Here is a 21788-nt window from a genome sequence, read left to right on the forward strand (position 1 = left end):
AAAAAAAAAAAAAAACAAAAAAAAAAACAAAACCAAAGAACAAAAAAACCCCACCTAGCTGAACTGAACAGTAGTTGATTTAACTCTGGCACACGACCATTGTCTTTCTGCTGCTGGCCAACAGTTTGAGGATTGGCCGCCCTTCAGTAGCACTGCTGCAGAATATGTAATCAGGCGGTTTATCAGGGTTGTTTTATTAGTTAGGAATAGACAAATAGAGGTTCATAAAATGAAGGTGTAACCTGAAAGATAAAAAAGTAAACTTAGAGGCAAGTTAGGTTAAAGGTAAAATCAAGTTCACGGTGGTAGGTACATGTGCAAAACAGTAAGTTAAGTCAAGGCACTTGACACAGATTCACAAGTGGGAAGCTCTTCAGAGTACCTGCGGTTTATGCACTGGTTAGTGCAAAACTCATTTAAATTCTTCTGGAGTACTTCTGAATTCTTGTCTTAGAATTTGTGTTTTTCTTTTTCATCATCTATCTCCAATGGAAAGAACGCATTTTTGTAAGGCTCATATAACTGTTTTCTGTAGTCTTAACTTACAAGAAGCTTTGAAATTAAGCATGACTTCCCCTCCACCTCTCCTCCTCTCCCCACAGCCCGCTATTCTTTACTCTCTAATACTGTATATAACATTTACTGCATCCAGGGCAAGTATCTGTTTACCAAGAAAAGAGGAAGAGAGATCCTTTGCCAGTGGCAAAACGTAAATACTAGAATGTCTTTTCTGGGTCATAGTGCAAGAAAGTGGAGAAACTGCACATTTTCTGGGGCTGGGCTTGTGACTCGTTCCTCTTCCCAGTCGGGAAGCACTGTCCTCTGTTATCACTGTGCCAGCGAGTCTGCCCACCTTCCCCCCACCCCATCCCCTTTAGATGTGCAGCCCTTCCCTGGTGTAATATAAATTAGTGAGGGATGCCTTCTTAATTGAGAGACAGGAAGAGCCTAAGCTTGAATCGATACCTAACAATACAGCTACTCAATTTGTAGCACTATCTAATCTCAGTTCTGTCTTAGAACATAACTACTTACCTTGAGGGATTTCATTCATAAGTGTATCCTCATCAATATTTCTGCCAAGCAGATATGGGGCAGCTAGTATTCTTCCCATTTCATGGGTGTAGAAATGGAGTCCCAAATCACTTAGGGGTTTGCTTAAAGTCATGGTTCTGCTGGACTAGTAAATAGAGTCATCCTGGGATTTGGCACTCCGCAGTTGTATCATTCTCAGTATCTGGTGTGCTTTCTAGAATGTTTCATCATCTGAGTTCAGCTTTTTCCCTTTGCCTTACATAACTGCCCCCCACAACACACCTTGAAACTAACCTTGTGACTTCCCTATACTAATGATTGGTAGCACCATACCCAGGTTTTACATGTTGGGATCATGGGTTCCTTACTTCTCATTTCCAGATTTTAGGGAGGTCACAACGTGTTGCTGGTTTTCCCTGCACAGAGTATCTCCTTTGCTTGCCCCCTCCGTCACCAAGCCTTACGTGGGCTTGGGGAGCATAGGGAACACTTCGGTATCTGTCCATATTGGGTCATTCGTTAGGGGTCCTTCTCCCCTCCTGAAAGTCCAGCCAGAATTCCCATCACGGCTCTCTCTGCTTCTCTGCTCATTTTACCCTTTACCTTGATGGTGACCTTGTCTGCTCCGTTTGATAGATGGATCCCAAATTTTTTCTAGAGCCTGGATCTCTCCTCTGAGACTGTCCTATGAAATCGAGTGCTCATTTCCATTCAGTGCCTCAAAAGTACTTAAACTCTCAGTGTCCCCAGGTGACATCATTCCCCGCAAGCCTGCTTGTGGTCCAGTGATCTTTATCTCAGGAAATGCCAGAACCATCCACCCAGTTTCCCAGGCCAGAGACCTGGAGGCAGGTGGTGATTGCCTTTCCTTCTTGCTCATTAGCCACACCCAGTCAGTCATCGGGTCTCTTGGAATCTACTCCCAGTTACTCCCGCATCTATTTATTTCTCCAGCTATCTGAGCATGGTGAATCACTTAACCCAGGTTCTTCTTTGGCTTTATCTGTAAAATGAGGGCAGAGTAATTCTCATAGAATTGTTCTGCACTGAAGTGAAATATCTGGTACGGGGGAAATTCCATGAACATTAGGATGACGACAGTGCTCGTGACCACGATTGGCACATTTAGCCGCCTTACATATTTAAGATGACTTTCATAGTGGTCCAGCCCGAGTGGAGATAGTACCAGTACCTTTCTTTCACCTGTCCTGTTTGTTGAATATGAATGTCCCACGTTGATGCAGCAGTCTGATCCGTTTTGGAATGTTCTTGCCCTTTTCCCTGCTCCTCTCTCCTTTGTCTGTAAGACTCACTTCACCCTCAGTTACTCAGGGAACCAGAGTTCTCTGTTAAGCATTTTAAATACCATGTATTTTGTATTTTTTTTCCCGTGTCTGTTTCCTTTGCTAGATTATGGGCTCTATAAATCCTGTCTTGTTCTGCTACTCCGTTTCTCAGACTATGACACAGTGCCTGGCGGGATAGGAGACCATTATTGGAAACTGTGGAATTAATATGGCTCACATGTACCTCCCCAAAGCCTCCGTGAAGACTTCAGCCAGAAGGGGTTTCATCCACCCTCACCCCCATTTCTAAGGCTCTTCTGTGTACCACCTAGGCCCCATATGCTGTCTGTTACTGTGTTTATTTGCATTCGGTCTTTGTACTAGATTATAAACACTTCAGAGTCCAGATCAATCCTGCATTCACTGCCGTTCCCACCACAGCTGCTGGCTTAGAGTAGGAGTAAGTGAATGACCTGGTATCTGAAAACCTCTTGTTGAATTCCCCAAGTTTGTAGCGCTGTGGGATTTCATACTGTTCCTATTCTAAAGTTATCTTCCATCCTCCATCTTTCCTTTTGTGGTATGTTTCGTGGTTATAAATCTTTTCACCACCGTTCAAATATTATCAAGAAGGGGGTGGAGGGCCAAAATGTGCTAGAGTGTCTTGAACTCCTGTCTGGTATTTATCATAGCTTTCCTAGGAATCGTCCTCAATAGGTTCTTGCTGCCTTGCAAATAAAGTTCAGGCTCTTCAGGGTGGCATTCAGGACCTAGCACAGGCTGATCCTGGGAGCCCTTTCTGTCCTATTTCCCACTCCCTTTTTTATTGCACAATAAAAGTACAGTCCCCTGTACTCTAGCTTAGTGGTTTTCAATTCTGCCATTAGAGTCACCTGGGGAGCTTTAAAATAATACATTGAGACATGGGTTCTGCCTTCCAGGAGTGAGTCCATTGGTCTGTGGTGAGGCCTGGGCGTTGGTGTTTGTGAAAAGATCCACCGGTGGTGCTTGTGTAAAGCCAGGCCTGGAAACCGTTGACCAGCTCAGCGTTGGCCACAAAGTGTGTGATCTGCTCTAAGAGCTTTGAGAAGAAAGGGTTCCGCAGTCAAGTTGGATTGGTACCGCCTTTTCTGTGCGCCTTTCCACATATTTGTAACTAGCGCTATCAAATGAAAGGTCTGAGGTGTCCAACAGCAAAGGAACCTGCTTAACTCTATTTAAGCCCGGGGAGGTCATCTGGTCAGGGAGCCCTTTACGTGTATAAATACTTGTTAACAACATCTGCAAAATAAATGCTGTGTAGAAGCTGCTCTGGCCGATGCTGCTTCCAGCTTTATCTCAGCTTTTAAGTCAGTTCTTTATGTGCTCTTCTTTAATCACCTCTTCCAAATCAGACCCATGCCCTGCCTCAGCCTTCTCTCTCAGAACCACCATTTTACCTTCCGAAGCACTTCCCACATCTGAAATTCCTCTGCATCGACCTGTTTGCTTCTGGCTCCCACCCCTGCAGTGTGCACTCCACGACAGCGGGGACTTCTCTGTCTTGTTCACCCCTGTGTCTCAGCACCTAAAGTAGGCCTGGCAAATAGTAGGTGCTTAATAAATATTTGTTGAGTGGACAAAAAGGCAGCCATACACTTGTGGTTTGGGCTTTTTCCAAGGTCCACATTTAAATATTTAAACTGCCTGCACAATTTAATTAAAAGCAGCTTGAAATACATTTGAACGGTATCTAGAAGTACAGGAACAAAAGGGGATGATAGTTTCTTAAACATTTAATTTTCTCAACCTATCTCGTAGAATATTCAAAAAAGAAAAAGCAAAAGTAGATATGAGTCTGACTGTAGAGATAATGCTATTTTTCTGATTATAGAGAGGTGTGGGACTGTGGTGTGGGACTTCTTTTTTCTTTTTTAATTTTTTAACCAGCCTGTTACAGGTGGCTTCTCCCAGCCTGAGGGAGTCCTACCTCTGTGAATCATGATGAGTTTGGGTGAGGCATCCTTGAGTGATGGTGGACATTTGTGTGGGATACGCTGCACAAAGGACAAAAACACACAAAACCCGTCAGGAATTAGTACGTTCCTGGAAAAACATCCCCCTACAGTGAGAGTATTCAGACAAGTTTGTTCGGGATGGTAGGGAGGGGATTTGCATATTTGAATCTACGCATGGATGCCAGCAGTTTCTGGCCTTTGTTTGGCAGGGAATGGAATGGCGTGTTCTCTGTAGGAGTCCTCATGCCGCCTCTGTGTCCCTGGCTCCTGAAGCCTGCCTCCTGACTGTCCCAAGTTCTGAGTGGGATTGGCACGGGGAACTGCCCTGCACGTGTGGTGGTTCGTGTGTGACCCACTATACCTCGAATTACCAGGAACTGCTCTTTGTACTTCTGGTGAGAGCGTGGATGCCAGCGCATGGCTCGGGCCGGGCCCTTCCTTGGGCTGTGAGGTGCATCACCCCGCTTTACTCTGGAGATACCCTCGTGGAGATTTACCTTGATGCAGCATATGAGGCGCTCCCCTGTTGTGCTCTCTAACAAATACCCCAGTTCTGGTGGGGGAGGGGATCAGCCATCTGGTGTGATTAACCTAAGGAGGGAGGTGGAGTGGCATCTCCTTTTATCCTATTTCTAAACTATCTTTTAAAACACATGTCCTGCCAAGGTTTCAGAATGGAAGTTGTAGTCATTTACTTAGCAGTCAGGAATTGTCCAGAGTGAATTTGCATTTCCTTTTGTTCCCCCTGTGATTACTTACTATTCTTTTGGAGCAGCATGGCATCCTAAATGCCAGAAAAGATGTGCCTTGGGAAGGTAAACAAACCAAGTCAGAGTATAAGCAGGTCTTCCAGATGAATATTCCTTTACGGTTGAAGTGCTCTAACTCTTCCCAAACAATTTTAGCGTGCTTGCAAAAGATTTTAGGAGATTCCTACCACCTAAGTGAACTGCAGTTACTTCTGTTCATTCAACAAATGTTTTTGAGCATCTTCTACTTACCATACGGGGCGGGGGGCGGGGGGTCTGTAGACAGAGATCTCTGTCTTCACTGAGCCTGCATTCTATAGAACCTTGCTACCCAGGGTGCTGTCTGTAGACCCATGGCATCTGTGTCACTTTGGAGCTTGTTAGAAGCTAAGATCTTTGGGCCCCACTTTAGGTAGAGATTTTAACAAGATTCCTGGGTGATTAGTTGGCACATTCAAGTTTGAGAAGCCCTGTTCTCATTCATGTAAACAGAAGCATGTGAGATGCTTTCAGACAGTACAGACGCTGTGGAGAAAGGACTGTATGGGGCCAGAGAATGACTGGAAGAAGGAGTCACAGGATGGAGAGTGGAGTGAGTAGGCAGCGAGCCTTGGGAAGATCAGGCACAGGGACTCTCCCTCATCCTTTCATTCTTTATTCACCCCCATTTTTTGGATGCTTTCCCCCTTTCTGCTCGAGGCCAGGTGGGGACCCACGGAGTCACTTGTCTGCTCTTCCTGGACCCAGTTGGTAGTGGGAGCATTTGGCAGAGCAGCATGAGTTCAAGCAGAAGAGGAGCATGACTTTGGTTTTGATAGGAGCTGGCTACTTATCAGAGTGAGAAAACAGTTTGAGGGGATGAAGGATATCTTGACAGTGATGACTTTGAAGACTTGAAATTTTATACTATTGTGACGGGGAAGGGGAAACCTTGGTAGAGGCCAGGGGGAGGCCTTGCTAGAATTGAAAGGACAAGAGAGAAGGAAATGCTGAGGAATGTGGATAGAGACATAGGTTTTTCAGAAAATAGAGAGAAGAGAAAAACAGACAAGGAAGTCTTTAGCCTAAAGTAAGAGGATAGACTGAAAAATAGAGCATGGCTGTCAGTGTATAGAAGGCGGTTTATTGCTTTTCTTGGAGATAGGTTTCCTTGATGAGCTTATAAGGACCATTTGTGTTTTTATTTGTCTTACTGTTTTTTCCCCAATTTCCAAAGTTCCTCTGTCTTTAGGTATTTCTTACATATAGTTTAATCACATAGTTCATGTTGGGAAAAATTAAGGTAGATGATCATCACCTGCTGTGGGTGATGAATATTTGCTCCCTCTACTATTGCTAAGAATGAAAATGCTTAATTGTAAGTCAGCATTCCAAGGCACCTTTACACTTACGTCAGTAGGAAAGAGTAAGGTGAAAACAGCTGGAGAGATTGATTGATGGATTCAGAGACAGGGAGAGAGAAGAGAAATCAGACAGTAGCTAGCAGGCCTTGCTGTGTGACACACTGGCCTGAGGAAATGAGCATTTGCATGGGTGTCTTAGGACTCAGAGTAATCAGGTTCTCTGACCAGCTCAACCTTGTTGGGCGAAAGCTGACCTCATGCTCACCAGAGAAAGTCATTTTCTTTCCCTACTCCTGACATCCCACTTTTCCTTCCCATCTTTTCCCCCCATTTTCCCTGCCACTCCCCTCTGGTCGAGTTGAGTATAGTCATGATAACATTGGTTACAGTGTTTCTCAGACTTGAAAACTGAAATGATTCGACCTTGGGGGAGTAATTGGATGTCTGGCACAATGATCGTCATTCTTAACCTTGATAATACATCACTCTCAACATTTAGAGCTGTTTTTAAACACAATAACCAGAGCCTGGAAGATATGGTAAGGATAATAGGCATCTGTTGGGGATTTCTCTTAAAGACCTTAGAGAGCTCAAGAGATGAGAGGAAAGGGCACTTTTTTCTAATTGTGGCAAAAATGCTTCAGTAAAATGCAGCTTTACCGTGGGGATGGATTGGAATAGTTTCATGAAATGTAGATATATCGTCAGGAAGGGCATTGCCCTGTGTACTCTTGAGCTAGCATCACAAATAAATAGCACCTGTATATTTCTTTAGGACAAACAAATGGTGTACTTCAGGGTCTGCAGTGAACTGAACTACGGACTGGGTACTTAATGGCATACTTTGCACTCAGTAAATTAGCATAGATAGGAGTTCAAAACACAAAACAGATTGACATTGCTTTGAGGTGTTACTGTTGATAGAATCATTGCTTTAGTTCAACTCCCTAAAGGAGGTGGGATTGGGATGCTGACTAAAAATTGGTTCATATCGTTCAAGGTAAGACTGAGTATTCCTAGGTGGTACCTCTTTCTTATTAGAGGGAAGTGGGATGATGAGAGCTTTTAAAAGTCTTAACACTTGCCCCCCCCCCCCCCCCGCCACAAAAAAGTTGTTTAAGTCCCTTATGGAAACTGATAGATGTTTTATCAAATTGATTCTCACAATGTTATCACTTCATTTATTGCTTTATTAAGTAATATAAAATATTTTGTGCAACATAAGTACCTGAACTAAAATAAAACATAGGCATCTGGTTTACCAGCTTGCCAGCAGTGCTGACTGTACCTTTCATCTAAATCTCTATGCCTTATTCCAGTTTGGCTCTTTTTAAATTTTTTTAATACAAAAATTAGTTTTATCCATTATAATGGGAATTGTAGTAAAGTTGAATTTTGATGACAAGATAAAAACTGAGTTGTCAGTTTCAAGGAATATTACTACTTGAATATTCTTCCTTAGGTTGAGCCTGGATTTTTAAGAAGTTGGAAAGAATTTCTCATTAGTCCTCTGACTTTTTAATCTAGGAGCAAGCAGGATCAGTTCCAGAAGCTAGGCCATTTCTTAGAAAATTTGGAATGGATCAGTGAACAAATGAAGATAATTTATTTTTGATTGAAATAAAAAATTACAGTCTTTGGTTGTAGAGAGGTAAAAGAAGGGTGAGGAAGAGAGTTGCAAAATTTATTTGTACTTATTCCAAAAAGGATTTCAGGTAGAATAAGGAGAAATTTCTCTTCACCTTTTTGAAGTGTTTTATATAATTGGTGAATGTATGTTCTTGATAAACGCTTAATAAGACAGAGTCTCTCTTAAAACCGTTTTTGGCAAAGAAACTGCTGTAGAAAGCAAATTAATTGTGAAATGTTATTCAAGAATGTTTTTCTGAAACTGTAATTGTGTTTTGTTGTTGTTGTTTTCTGGTTGGCTGCTAAAATGGTGTCCTAATTTGTTTTTCTGTTTATTTCAACAATATTGTGTAGTAGGTTGCTCCTGTTTTGATGAGAGACTAAAACTCCATGAAATATTTTTTAAACCAATAATTGCTTTTGATACATCTCTTTGATTACTAAAATAAAGTTATCTGTGCTTTCTCTCAAGTTTATTATGTCATAAAAATAAAATTTGTTTAAGTTTTTTAAGGAAATCATAGGCGGAAGTAATCTAAATAAAAATTAGGTTTTTATTATATTACAACTACTTGAGGGGATGTAATTTAATTCAAGTGTAGGCTTAACCAGGTTTTTGTCTTACTCAAATGACTAATGTAATTTGTTATAAGTGATAAAGAAAATATGTATTTGATATTGTGTTCTTCAGTATTTGTTACTTTTTTAATCTAATGGTTGAATTGTGGCATTCTTTTCAGTGCATGATGTTGCTTTCCCATGATGCAAGGGAGTTAAAACATTTTCCAATAGTTCTTGAGTTGGAGTATGAAGAAAAAAGTGGTGAAAACTTCTTCCTTGTGTTTTTGTGTTCCATTACCAATTGGTTAGGCCACTGGACATCTCCATTTTGGAGGTGTTAGCCTGTCAGCATTCCTGTGCCAAGGGTTGAGTGCATAGCCAAGGTGTTTTCATAGACTGCCTTTTTCTAGAATATTTTGCACAGTTTGGGTGTGTGTGTGTGTGTGTGTGTGTGTGTGTGTGTGTGTAGGGATGGTCATTTATTGGTTCTTTTCATCGGAGGGTGGCATAAAGGTGGGAAATTACAGGAGGAGGAAATAGAGTATTGGTGAAATGAGGGTAGGAAAATACTATGTGTGAAACTTATTTTTAAATGACTATCTTCATGGGTAGAGGAAGACAATCAAAATATCAAAAATTGTTAATGGATTCGACAAACGGCAGCTATAAAAACAAATTACTTTGTTATGATTTGGCATGAACAATTGTCCTTTTATTGGGGCCGTTAATGCTATTTTGGAATATCGTGGGCATCTAAAGACAATAGTCTAGCAGCGTCTGTAAAGCCTCGAATACCACAATAACATCCAGCAGCCCTAACGGCAGTATTTCAGAATCTTGGCCTGTTTAAAATGGGCTCTCTGTGAATGTACTTGCTCAGGGATGCATGAGCCACATCACCTATAAATTTGATTGGAAGCTACAGCGCTGGCATAGGCTGATGGATAGCAGATTAGAGCCCTGATTAACCATGTGATTCGAAGACTGGGAATATATTGTCTAAGCAAGATTCATCAGATGCAATCAGAATTTCAAGTGGTCAGATGAAATTCAAATGTGTATTGTGGCTTTTCTTCCCCTAGTGCTTTTCCTCCTAGGTTGCCTTTTTTTCCCCCCTCTTTCCCCAAAGCTGAAAAATACTTCTTTGATGAATCTGCTCCTTACCCTAAAGCTGTCTGTCTGTTATTCATCAGAAAGCAGGTCGCAGTTCAGTGAGCAGAAGAAAAGATTTTAATAGAAGCTGTGCCAAGGGCTGTAATGCATCATTTTAGGGCCCTAATTACATTACAATGACAAATATCAATGGTGACAACAGCAATAACCTACATCCTTTAATGGCTGTGCTGGAAAAGGAGTTTGGGCCCCACGCCATTAGATTAGACTCAGTTTCAAAACATAGGCCATTAGAAGTGTGTGTCCACAGTATTATTGGCTGATCACTGAAGCCCAGTGGAAAGGCCTGTAAATAAATGATGCCTCCCTAAAGCTGGGTCCTGTGGGACAAAAGAGGCAAAATTAGTTGACCATGGAAGCAGCAGTGTTTCCGAGGCAACTTTAGCTTTCAAAGTGAGGAATGACCTGCTTAATTTTATGAAATCACACACACACATCCCACCCCCCTGCCGCCAATTAGCCTGACCATGAAAAATCCATTGGCATGACAACTTAAAGAAATTAAGAAGTCTTTTAAACAAAAGGAGACCTATAAAGAAAAAGTTTGCAAGACCCTCCCCTTTTTTCTGTTATGTGTGTTAATATATGTGAATAAATATATGAACTTTTCTACTTTTCTACATTTATTTTTAAGAAATGCAGATTTATTATTATTATTTTTTTTTTTCACAGTTGCTCAGACTTAAAATAGCCTAGGTCCAAAATTGAAGAGGCCAAATAAATACCTCTTGGTCTTTATTTTGCCTGATGAGTAAGTTTCCTTAGAGTAGTTTTTATTGCCTAGATTATGTAGGCAAACTAAAGAACTCAGTTTTCTTATGTGCCCACACATTTTTAAACCGTCCTAGCAAGGGACTATTTTATTTATGTAAACAACATAATGAGGAAAATATGCTTGGCAGATGGTTCCAAGCATTAGAATCATCAGTTTGGTCTGCCCCAAAGTGTCTCATTATCTTTTATTCTCTCCCCCTCCATCTCTCCCTACAAAAAGCTTAACAACCAAATAAATGCCTTTGAGACGCAGTGCTTTCGGTCTGGTGAATGCTACTCTCTTTTCTCGGCTCACACTGGAATTTCACCCATAACCACTGTGGTATGTCCGTCCAGGTGGAGAGTGGTTCGGTGATTCCCATTGCAGCTTTTCATGGTGGTTTAAGCATTCTTAAAAGATAGCTAAATGCTCCGTGGGGCCAGTGCAGTAAATTAAATCAGGTCAGCACAGTTGGGTCCTTATTCACTGCTGTGTTACGGGTGCTGGGTTTTTGTCCATCCTGTTAGGACAGGCTGGGAGGGAAAGCCTGGGTTTGAAACTTCCTTCACGGTGCATTTGTGTTTTCTCTTGGCTGGCGAAGTTTTTAAGGTGCTGGCATTTAAAAGATTGCATAGCCGCAAAGTCAAAAGGGTGGCTGATGAAAGAAGGAAACCTAGATTGCATGAGGAGAGTGTCTTTGTCATTCTGGTAATGACTTATCAAGAAAAAGAGCATTTTTGTCCTCTTATAAAATGAGAAACTGACCCTGGATGGAATTTATTTTAAGAATGTCTCAGGAAAAGTAATTGCTTTACATTTTCTGCCTCTCAACACTTCTTGCCTGTCCTTCAACCCACCCCATCATTTAAAATATAAGCTATTTTGCATGTATGTGTATCAAAAAACCATGTGTTTACATGTCCCCATCCTGAAGTATATAAGGAGCCATCCGATAATACAAATTAAGATGAACACCAGTGAAGCTCTGGGTAGGTTTTTAAAGAAAAGTTAGTAGTAGCACTTCTTTCTTTGTTTTTCTTTTTCTTTCTTTCTCTCTCTCTTTCTTTCTTTATAAATTTCTTTCTTCCTTTCTTTCACTCACTGTAGCATCCTATTGATAGAAAATTTCTATACTTAACAGAAATTATTAGGGAATAAATTCTGTATTATCTGATGTTGCTGGGACTTTGCAGGTCTGTAGTTCAAGAATAAGTAATGTTCCCAAGGTTAGTTTCTGTATATATACAAATCCCTTTCTGCTAAGTGTAGGGAAATTTTACCATGGTCTACCTCTGTACAGTGAAAACCCTGGTGGGACACATTTGGAAATTTTCATGATTGAAGAAAACATGCTGTTCCCTATTAATTTATAACTTCAGGATCTGAGTTAATCATCTTGCCTGTGTTGGTTGGGTGTTCTTCTTTTGGGAAGGTGGGGACTTTAAGCAAAGGCCACAAATGAAGAAATCCAGTGAGTTGCTGAGAGAAACTGGGATGGTAGGATGAATGTATCTTTACTGTTAAAACTCTGGAAAACTCAAGGTTTTATGAAAAACCATATTAGAATGAACAAGGGTCCTGTTGAAGGCTTTTGAAAACGGACTTCCAGTCATGAAAATTAAATTCCTTTTTATGTTGTCCTGGTGCTTGAAGGTTGACTTTTTAGGATGAATGCGGGTTAATAAATTGTGCTGTTAATGTGGCACTGTTGTTACTGCCTCCTTTTAATGGGCTTGCTGATGAGAATTCTCCTCTTCCTTAGGAAGTACGCCAGCCAGAATATAAAGTGTGTTTTAATATCATCCTGTTAATATTTTGGGAATTTGTAACCAGCTGACTGTTCTCTTTATTGCTTTCCTTTCATTTTTTTTTTTTTTTTTTAAATGCAGGCAGAGATTGTCAAGAGGCTGAATGCTATCTGTGCGCAAGTCATTCCCTTCCTGTCCCAAGAGGTAAGGCAGTTGGTTTGAGACACTGGGCTAGAAGGTGCCATTTTAGTGGTTTTGCAGAAGAGGGATTGTGGAACTGACTCTTTGGCCATGTCAGTCTCTTGGTGTTTGTATGGCACATTTCTAAGATAACAGTGTTCACATTCCAGCTTCTACACCTTATTAACATTCAGTGGAGTATAATTGTGTTCATATAATGGAACATTTTCTAACGTGTGAAGCAAAATTCAATTGTTAAAATATCTTGCTGTTATTGGACGATGTAGTGTTGTTGCTCAGAATTATGACTGTTTCCCATAATGGCCTCTCATAGGGTGGATTGAAATGTTTCCCAGAAAGGTTTGTTACACGCTTTGGTCACTGGGCATTAAGAGTTGCCAGTAAGACACATCCACAGAAAGTGCTATACACAGTAAACAGACTAAGGTAACTTTTGGCTAGCTGCTTTAAAAAAGTTACTTACTACCTGAGGAAATCTTAACACTGTGCCTGCACTTGGAAAAAGATAGGCAGGATGGACTCTGTGGGCTCGGTGCTCTGAGTACCACAGACTTCGTGCCTCTCTCGCTCACCAGCCGTGGAAGCATACGCTTTCTGCACACTTGCTCACGTTGGAATGAGAAGGTGCATTTCTCGGGGATGGTGGCGTCCTTGTGACTTTTCTGGCCTCTTTTTGTTTGCTTGCTTGCTTTTGGTAGGCAAAGTTTAGGTGAAAGTGCTTCTGGATTACTGAATCCGTCATTTGCTCAGGTAAGGGCACCTGTGAAAAGGCAAGAAGCTAGCTAATGGAATAGCAGTGTGTCTCGGCCACTGAGCTTTGTGTTGTGGGCTAGAAGGCACCGAGGCACTATCCTCCTACCCTTCACTTCTGTAGGTATGTTGTGGCGTTGCTTTCCAGGAGAGCTGCCCATCTGCCTGCCTGCCAGTGGGCATGTACTGATGTGAGCCCGCAACGGGTGTTTGAGCATGGGTGTATATTATAGATAATGGGAATTCCTATGTAAATTCTTACTTGGTTTGAACTCGGTTGGATCTCAGTAACCATGGGTACCTTTCATCAGGTAAATATCCCACAGAGAACTCATATTCACGAACCATGGATCTGAGTTAACATCCTTAATTCAAATGTTCTTCTGGACCACAAACAACAATGGAAGAATTGTCTTTCTTGTCCTTTAGCTGTGACCACAAAACCACTACCCACTATATCCGCATTTGCCTATTTCTGCTCAGGATTTGCTTGTGACTAGATTGGGTGGAGTTAAGAGGCCTGTTTGCATTTCTTTAGGAAGCCTGGCCGTGCTTGCCCAATGCACACCACTGTGTTTCTTAGTTGAAGCGTCTCTGCTTTATGGAGCTGGAGGATGGGGAGAATGTGTGTGCAACCCACAGAGCTGTAACCGTGTGAGGTGTTATACCCCAGGTGGAGGGAAGAGTTTGAAATATCCCTGCGGTGGTATGACACTTGAGGCCTTTGCAAGCATAGACCACCCCCCCATCTGTAATCACTGGTAGATCTTACGCCTATGGAATTTTTGCAGAATCTGTGGGGTTATGTGCCAAAGGGGAAGGAGGTCTTGGGGGTGGTGGTGGAGCTGATCTGCAAATAGGTTGTTTTCCCACCTGAGTTGTGTTGTTTGTGCTAGGAGGCCTAGTAGGAGGAGAACGTGTAATGGTAGTGGTGCCGAGCAAGAGCGGACTGGAATGAATTGGCTAAGGAAGTAGTTGACCCCACAGAGGAAAGCCACAGGGAGATACTCGCAACTCCTTCTCTCTGCTTGAGGCTGGGAAGACAGCATCATGATCTCACCACTTACGGTTTATTTCCCCAATACTTTTGACATTTCTTGGTTAAAATCCTTGATTTGTGTGTAACGGATGACCTGTGTCATAGTTTTCTAAATCCTTAATATGTGTATGTCTTTTCTTCTGCTTACTTTGGATTTTATTGGCTCTTCTTTTTTCAGTTTCTTAAGGTGTGCGTCTCTCTTTTAATGTGTGGGCCACAAACATATTTGTTCCTGTCTAACCCAGGCCTCTCTGATGTTTTGTGCCTGAACATTGCCCACCTCGTTTCATCTTCTGGGCATTCTGCGAGCATCAGACTTGTCGCTTCTGTCCTGAGGCCAGATGGACCGTAATCTGGAGGGAGGGAAGGAGGCAGGTTATTAGAGGAAGATGAATTCTATTTCCTGTCTCTTCAGAGGCATGGAAAATCACTCTTGCATGGCTGCGAGCGCCACTCGGTGCCAGGACTGAAGGCTCTTAATCTGATCCTTTAACACCGGCTCTCTGTGTGACAGTCTCACTGCCAAAACGGCAGCTGTGGCATTAGAATTTATTTTAGAACGTTTTTATTTAAAAATGAAATGATTGTATGTAGAAAAAAGAAGAGCATTCCCCGAAGACTAGTACATATAAGGTACAGGACAGTGGTTGGAGGGGGTTTTTTTGGGACTTTGATGGGAACAAGAGGTAAATCCACATACCTTTAGAAGCCCATTTTAAATTTAGTCTCCGTGTGCTCGTTAACGTACCTGCTTAATACGGCTTGTGGTTAGTATACCACATTTCCTAAAATTTAAAAATTACACATATAATGCTGAATGACAACTATTAAATAAATTTAGTTTTAAGTGCCAGACTTTTTTTGGAAATAAGTTGTGTAATTATGGTTCATAAATACTTAAAGTATGTCTGTGTATTGCAGGAAGCAATCATAAGAAAATATATTTTCCTGGTAGATTTCACAAAAACATTTTTTAGAATTATAGCCAATGTATATTTTAATGATGTGTCTGTTGCACTTACACGTGACTACTTCAGAAGTCCCAGGCGTTAGACAAAGATAATTGCCAACTTTTGTCATTAAAGCAAGTATCACATAAAATTTTTTTTCTTTCTTTTTTTTTCTTTTTTTAAGATTTTATTTATTTATTTAACAGCGAGAGATCACAAGTAGGCAGAGATGCAGGCAGAGAGAAGGGGAAGCAGGCTCCCTGCTGAGCAGAGAGAGCCCAATGCAGGGTTCAATCGCAGGGCCCAGAGACCATGTCCTGAGCAGAAGGCAGAGGCTTAACCCACTGAGCTACCCAGGTGCCTCTGGTTCTTTTTCTTCTTCTTTTTCTTTTTTTTTAAGGCAGGGTAGGCACGCAAGCAGGAGGGGGAGGGGCAGAGGGAGAGAGAGAACCTTAAGCAGGCTCCATGTTCTGTGTCATGCCTGACACAGGGCTTGATCTTGCAACCCTGAGATCATGACCTGAGCTGGAATCAAGAGTCAGAGGCTTCACCTTTGCCGCCCAGGCACCCCTCACATACAGTTCTAAAAATTTTATAGGATCCCTAATACCAGAGTTTAAAGAAGCCTCACGAGTGAGTCCTCACCTGTCTGAAGCTGTTTTTTTCTCCCACTTTCTTTTGGATTTTAGGAATGGGTAAGACTGATCTAGATTCTGTTGCCATCAGGTTTCTTCTTTAAAAGGCAGATCTCAATGTAGTAAGTGGGGAGTTCTTCTCTCTCCTGCTTTGGGTCTCCTTTGCAGGAGGGGAGCTATAACTAATCAACTCCCCGTTGGCAGGTCCAGAAGCAAGAGATGCCAAAATGATGACAGTTGGATCTGGGTCGAGTCCTGGCCTCCCTGTTACAAATTACGTGGCTTACTGTAGCCAAGTAAAGCTGGGTGACCTTTTTAGCAAATGGTTTGCCTCTGGAAGCCTCAGTCTCCTCACCTGTACCTGAGGTTAGTGTGCCATGCGTACTTGGGATCACATGCATCCAGCGTGGTGCCCAGTAAGCCCCTCCTCATGCTGGGTCGCCGCAGTGCCTGCTGCAGCAGGAGCAGCTAAGCTCTGAGTTTCCTGTTTGAGAAGACGTGGAACCAGCCCTCCCTCCCCTCTTTACTCATTACCTTTCGAAGAATGAATTGGTTATCTTCCTCTCGTCTGTCGTCCTTATAGAGGAAAAAAGTGTAAATTAAAACTGAAGTTAGGGCTGTGAACTAGCTAAAAATCTCAGTGAGGCGTATTTGGTAGCCCTAAGGGTGATTTCTCTTCTAGCTCCAAAAATTAATTTTCTAGTGTAGCAAACACCTGTCTCTCCCCAACGAACAAGCAAATATCTGGACAGGGACAGCCCTTCAAGGGGTTTGGCCTGTAGAGCTGACCTCTGGAGGAGCAGTGGTTTGGGATGTGGTCTGTGTTTTGCTCACGAAGCTATCTAGAAAAACAAACTTCTCAGTCCACTTGGGGACTGGCTCTTTTCCAAATATCTGGCTGCTTAGCTGAAGTTAGTTTTGTTTTTACACGTAGTTTATGGATGGACTCTCCTTTTTCATCAGTGATTTCAGATTATCTCTTGTAGACCGTTAGACCTCATGAGGCTACAGCAAAATTGGAGGATGCTCGTAAGTAATGACTTGCCTGCAGGACCCCTCACCCCCCAACTCCTGTTTCTTGTTTCTTGAGTTACTTAAGTGGAGGCAGAACTACTTTATTGCTGGTGGAGGAACCCTGTCGACTTGTTCTCACAGACCTGAGGCAGAGTGATGGCAGAACCCCCAGCTTTGAGGCCTGGGCTTCCTAGTCAGCAGCTGTTTCTTCCTTGTTTGTGAAAATATTGATTTTATGGGAAATGAAATGAATAATTTAAATCTTTCTTTTGACCACATTTAATAATAGTCCTCTGGTCATTAGAAATTTTAGGCTGTAAAAGGGAAATCAAGAGTGAAATTTTTAAGCCTTTTATTTTTATTCTGTATTTACCTAGGGAAAAGAGAGTATTCCAACTTGAAGAGTTTCTGGTGCGCATTTAATTGTGATTCAAAACTTGGTTTTTATTACCCTGATAGCCTATCTAGTGAGTAGAACCAACTAGTGTCTTCCTCTGGAATTATGCAGATTTATTTGGGTGCTTTCCATTGCATTTAAATAGTAGAAAATAATACATAAGTACATAATGGTATAATACGTGCTTCTTTAAATTCCAATTCCAATAGCAAGAATAGCTGTGATACCTGACTTTCTGTTTTGTACATGCCATAAATTTGGTCCTTTTAATTTGATGGCAAACAAACCCCTTCTATGATATGAGATATGAGTGTATCTCAAATGCTGCTTTTTTAGTACCTGGGTTAATATGGTGCTGAATTGCTCTGAACCACATTTTGCATGTATAGAATAATTGTAAAATGGACGTTGAAAAATGTGATCAGTCACTTTCATATTGTGCCTCAGGGAGGAAATGAACAAAATGCAGTGGTTACATGCACTGGTGGCAGTGTTCTTGCCTCATAATGGCACCAGGTTAACTCGTCTTATTGCTTGTTAACTTTGTAAGGAACCACTGGCTTGTGATAACATGGTTTGATGTAGGTGAGCTTGGCTGAACTCACCAGAGATCCCCTGATAAGTATGCGGTGACACCCGCAAGACCATCTTCAGAGATCGTTTATTAAATGCCAGCAGCCTTCATAGGACACGTCTGCGTTCCAGTCAGGGCCATTTTGTCAGTGCTGGTAATACATTATGACAGTGCTATATATCTAAAGGATGTCCTGAAATGACTAATACACCTAGATTGAGGCTTTCATGAATTTTGTCTCGTTTTTGGATTCTTACATTGGACAACCTTTCATTTAAAATCTGGTTTTTTTTTTCCTTACAAAACTGACTGAAGCATCAGGGAGCATAATCCTGTCTCTTGTTCCGTGGTTTGGCCAGCTGACTTCTTCTATGTGACCGAGTACTTTAGTGACAGTTGCGTATTTGGCGAGATCCTTATGGTGACATTATGGCCTGCTTGCCCTCAGTAAGTAAATGGTCCTCAGGAAGGAGAACGTCTCTGCAGGTTTCAATGTCGGCCTCCTTTCAGAAGCAGCAATGCCAACCCTTACCTATATGTGTTGAAAAAATTAACCTGCTTTCGAGAAACCTCTCATTTCTTTGATTTTCAGTTAGGTGGTGATTGGATTATTACTGGATTATTACTTTACAATGCTTTAAGTAGCGCTTATAATATCTATTAAGGTAGTCATAGCCATGTGTGGCTATTTAGATTTAAAACTAATCTGGGGCGCCTGAGTGGCTCAGTGGGTTAAAGCCTCTGCCTTCGGCTCAGGTCATGATCCCAGGGTCCTGGGATCGAGCCCCGCCTCAGGCTCTCTGCTCAGCAGAGCCTGCTTCTTCCTCTCTCTCTGCCTGCCTCTCTGCCTACGTGTCATCTCCGTCTGTCAAATAAAAAAATAAAATCTTAAAAAAAATGAAAATAAAATTAATCAAAGTTAAATAAGGTTACAAATTAAGTTTCCCAGTCACATTAGCCCCCTTTCAAGTGCTCAGTATCCACTGGTAGGTGGCTAGTGGCTGCCAGATTATCAGCACAGATTTAGAAAGTTTCTGACATCGTAGAAAGTTCTCTTGGAAAGCAGGGACTTGAGAATTTATTGGATAGGTCAGGCAAGAATGCTCTGTCCTTGTGTGGGTCAGAGCAGTGAAGGTGAGGCTAGGTGGTCAGTAGGAAAAAAGCCTTGTACAGCACTTCCCAAGCCTTAGTCCCAAGTTTCACAGCTAAAATGGTTTGGAAAACCTTGCATACATATTCAGTCTCTGAGATTTGAAGCTCAGAGAAGACCTGCCATTTACCAGGTATTGGCAGAATTAAACCCAGTGAGTTTTTTGTTTTGTTTTGTTTTAAGTAATACCTGATTTCTTGTGGGACTAACATTTCTTGGGATACCATTAAGAATGGCCAGTTTGAATTTAAAGCTTATTTGGGCCAGCAGAGTTGCTGAAACAGGCTGAGTGGGATTTTAGCCTGACTTACTGGGCATGGGCTGACACTTGCACTCAGATTTGACCTGCTTAGCCATGCCGGCAGTATTCTGTCTTACCACCTAGAGCACCACAGAGGAGCGACAGAGGAGCGGCCAGAGGATGAGTGGCCTAAAGCCAGTGGCCTAGGGATATTTAACTGGGGATATAGAAAGTGAAAACAAACATTAGGCCATTTTCGTGTGCTTGAAGTGCAGTCCATTGGAGGAGAATGTAGAGGCAAAACTGGGTCCAGTGGGAAGAAGTTGGGAGAGGTAGCTTTCTAATAATATTAGAGCCCATTATCCCCACATAGGAAAAGTTTGTGCATGAGGTGGAGAGTTCCCTTCCAGAGGATATTATCAAGAGAGACTGACGTACTGCTTGGGGGGAGGGTATGGCAGAGGAAACGCATCTGTTGGATATAGTAATGGCTTTTGGCCTGTGGCTGATACTACAAGGCCACCCTCCCAGTCCCCGCAGCCAGGGCACCATTTAGAAATCTGTAGGCTTTTGGGAAGGTGGAGAGGCTTTTGTTGGTCAGTTTATAGTTACAGTGCTTGGGGCACTACTGCCATCTGGGTCTCATGTTCTAAGGCCTTTACTAGTTCTGAGCAAGTGGCTTTTTATGTACATGTGGCTAATGAGTCCTGTTGAGCAGGAAAGGGCATTTGGTCCAAGTTCAAGTTTATCTTTCACTCTAGAGTATTGTGTTAGCCTTCTGCCTGTTCTCCCTCCTGTCTGGCTCATCTCCCTGTCATCCAGTTTCTTTACTATTCTTTACTATCCCAGGTCTATCTTACTGAGATGCAGAACTGATAACACTCAGCTGCTTTAAAATTTCTAACAAAAATTTCGCCCACCTGGGGACATCTGGGTAGTGCGGTCGATTAAACATCTGACTCTTGGTCTCTGCCTAGGTCATGATTTCAGGGTCGTGAGATTGAGCCCCACTCAGGCTCCTCACTTAGCTCAGAGTCTGCTTGAGATTCTCTCTCCCTCTGCTTCTCCCATTCATGCGCGTTCTCTCTCTCTCTCAAATCAATCAATCTTTAAAAAAAAAAAAAAAAAAGAATGCCTTACCAATAAAGTCCAAGTTTTCTACATGTCATGCAGAGCCTGTCAGTGTTTGGCCTCCTCCTGCCTTACACATTTCACTTCCGCTAGTACATGGTTCTAGAGAGTATGCCTGGGCCCTACCCACGTGACTTCGGGCTCTTGCCTTTGTTGTTATTTTTGTGAATACTTTTCCACTTAAAGTTTTGCCTGTGTGTTTTGCCCTGCCCGAGAAGGCTTTCATTCCCACCTCGCTTTTTCTCTCCCAACTCTGCCCCTTAGCCTTGCAGCCATCCACGTTGGTTCTCTTCCTTGACAGACCCGCGCCTTTCTCCTCCAGGGACCTGGCCCAAGCTCTTCTCTCTGCCTGAGATTCTTTTCTCCTTGCTTTATCCACAGAACTCCTGCACATGCTTCTGGTCTCGGTTGTTGGGTCAGCTTTCACAGGGATCTGCCCTCAGCCCTCAGATTCCATTAGCTATTTCCCCAATAAGTGATTGCATAGCATCCTGTAATTTTCTTCATGGAAATTATGCTCCTGTTGTGATATTACTGAGCCTTGTGGGTGTTACTCATTCACTGTCCTGTTCATGACTCTAGTCTTGGTTCCTGCCACAGTCTCCTGGCACACAGTAGGTTCCTAATAAATAATTGACTGAATGAATAAGCAAACAAAGCCTTTCCTGATGCTCTAGGAACTATGCTGGGCATGCCTTCCTATAACCTCCCCTAGTACCCCTAGTATTATTTCATGTCTTGGCTTTGCTATATAATATAAGATGCTCTATGTCTGCGAGTTCCTTTTGAGGAGTGGGGGCCGTTATCCCAATTGCTGACTTTTTCATGTCACGTGTCAGGAATATTAATGTTGTTCATTATAAAAATCCTACTTCACTTTACACCTCTACCTTTACCCACTACCTCTTTACTTACCCCTATCAATAAAGTAGGTAGGAGGTAAGGGAGGGGGGAGTGGGTATGAAAAAAAATTCCGGGTTGTAATGTAGAGGTTTTTTCCCCTGTTTTTATTAGAAGTACTACATCTGTCGCCATGCCCTAAAGTATTGTCTGGCAGGTATGGTCATTGTCATCCCTTCCCCAAAACATACATTAAAGACCTGTTATACATGTATTAGTGGTTTGTTAAGGTCTATTTTCTCAGCAGGCTTTGTTGGACTTAAGACTTGTATCGTTTCAGTCTCTTTCTTGTTGAAAATATTAACCTCAAGACTTCTCCTGAAAAATGCAAAAAATAATTTGATGATGAAAGTTAAGTAGGAAAGTGACTTAATGTATAGAATTTCATTTTAATGCCCCATCCATGCTTGTGTTCCTTAAATCACAGTGTTTAATTGAGATACAACTTACACATAACAAAATTCATTTGTTTAAAATGTATATATAATCCAGTGATTTTCAGTAAATATACAGAGTTGTGCAGCCATAATC

The 21788-nt window shown here is 42.0% G+C and overlaps 1 protein-coding gene across 18 annotated transcripts in view; it reads left to right on the forward strand.

Annotated features, from left to right (window-relative positions):
- LOC111153482 (transducin like enhancer of split 4) overlaps positions 1-21788 on the forward strand; it is a 144329-nt gene that overhangs the window by 25281 nt on the left and 97260 nt on the right. For 15 of the 18 annotated variants that reach the window (XM_022512511.1, XM_022512513.1, XM_022512512.1 and 12 more), the window contains one exon: positions 12417-12479. The exons of the other annotated variants lie outside the window; for them this stretch is intronic. In XM_022512511.1, coding sequence (XP_022368219.1) covers positions 12417-12479 — 63 coding nt within the window. The remainder of the gene's footprint in view (positions 1-12416; positions 12480-21788) is intronic. 18 annotated transcript variants of the gene reach the window in all.

The sequence above is a fragment of the Enhydra lutris genome, unplaced genomic scaffold (genome assembly GCF_002288905.1).
Source record: "Enhydra lutris kenyoni isolate GAN:26980312 unplaced genomic scaffold, ASM228890v2 scaffoldscaffold33, whole genome shotgun sequence".
Classification (NCBI taxonomy): domain Eukaryota; kingdom Metazoa; phylum Chordata; class Mammalia; order Carnivora; family Mustelidae; genus Enhydra; species Enhydra lutris.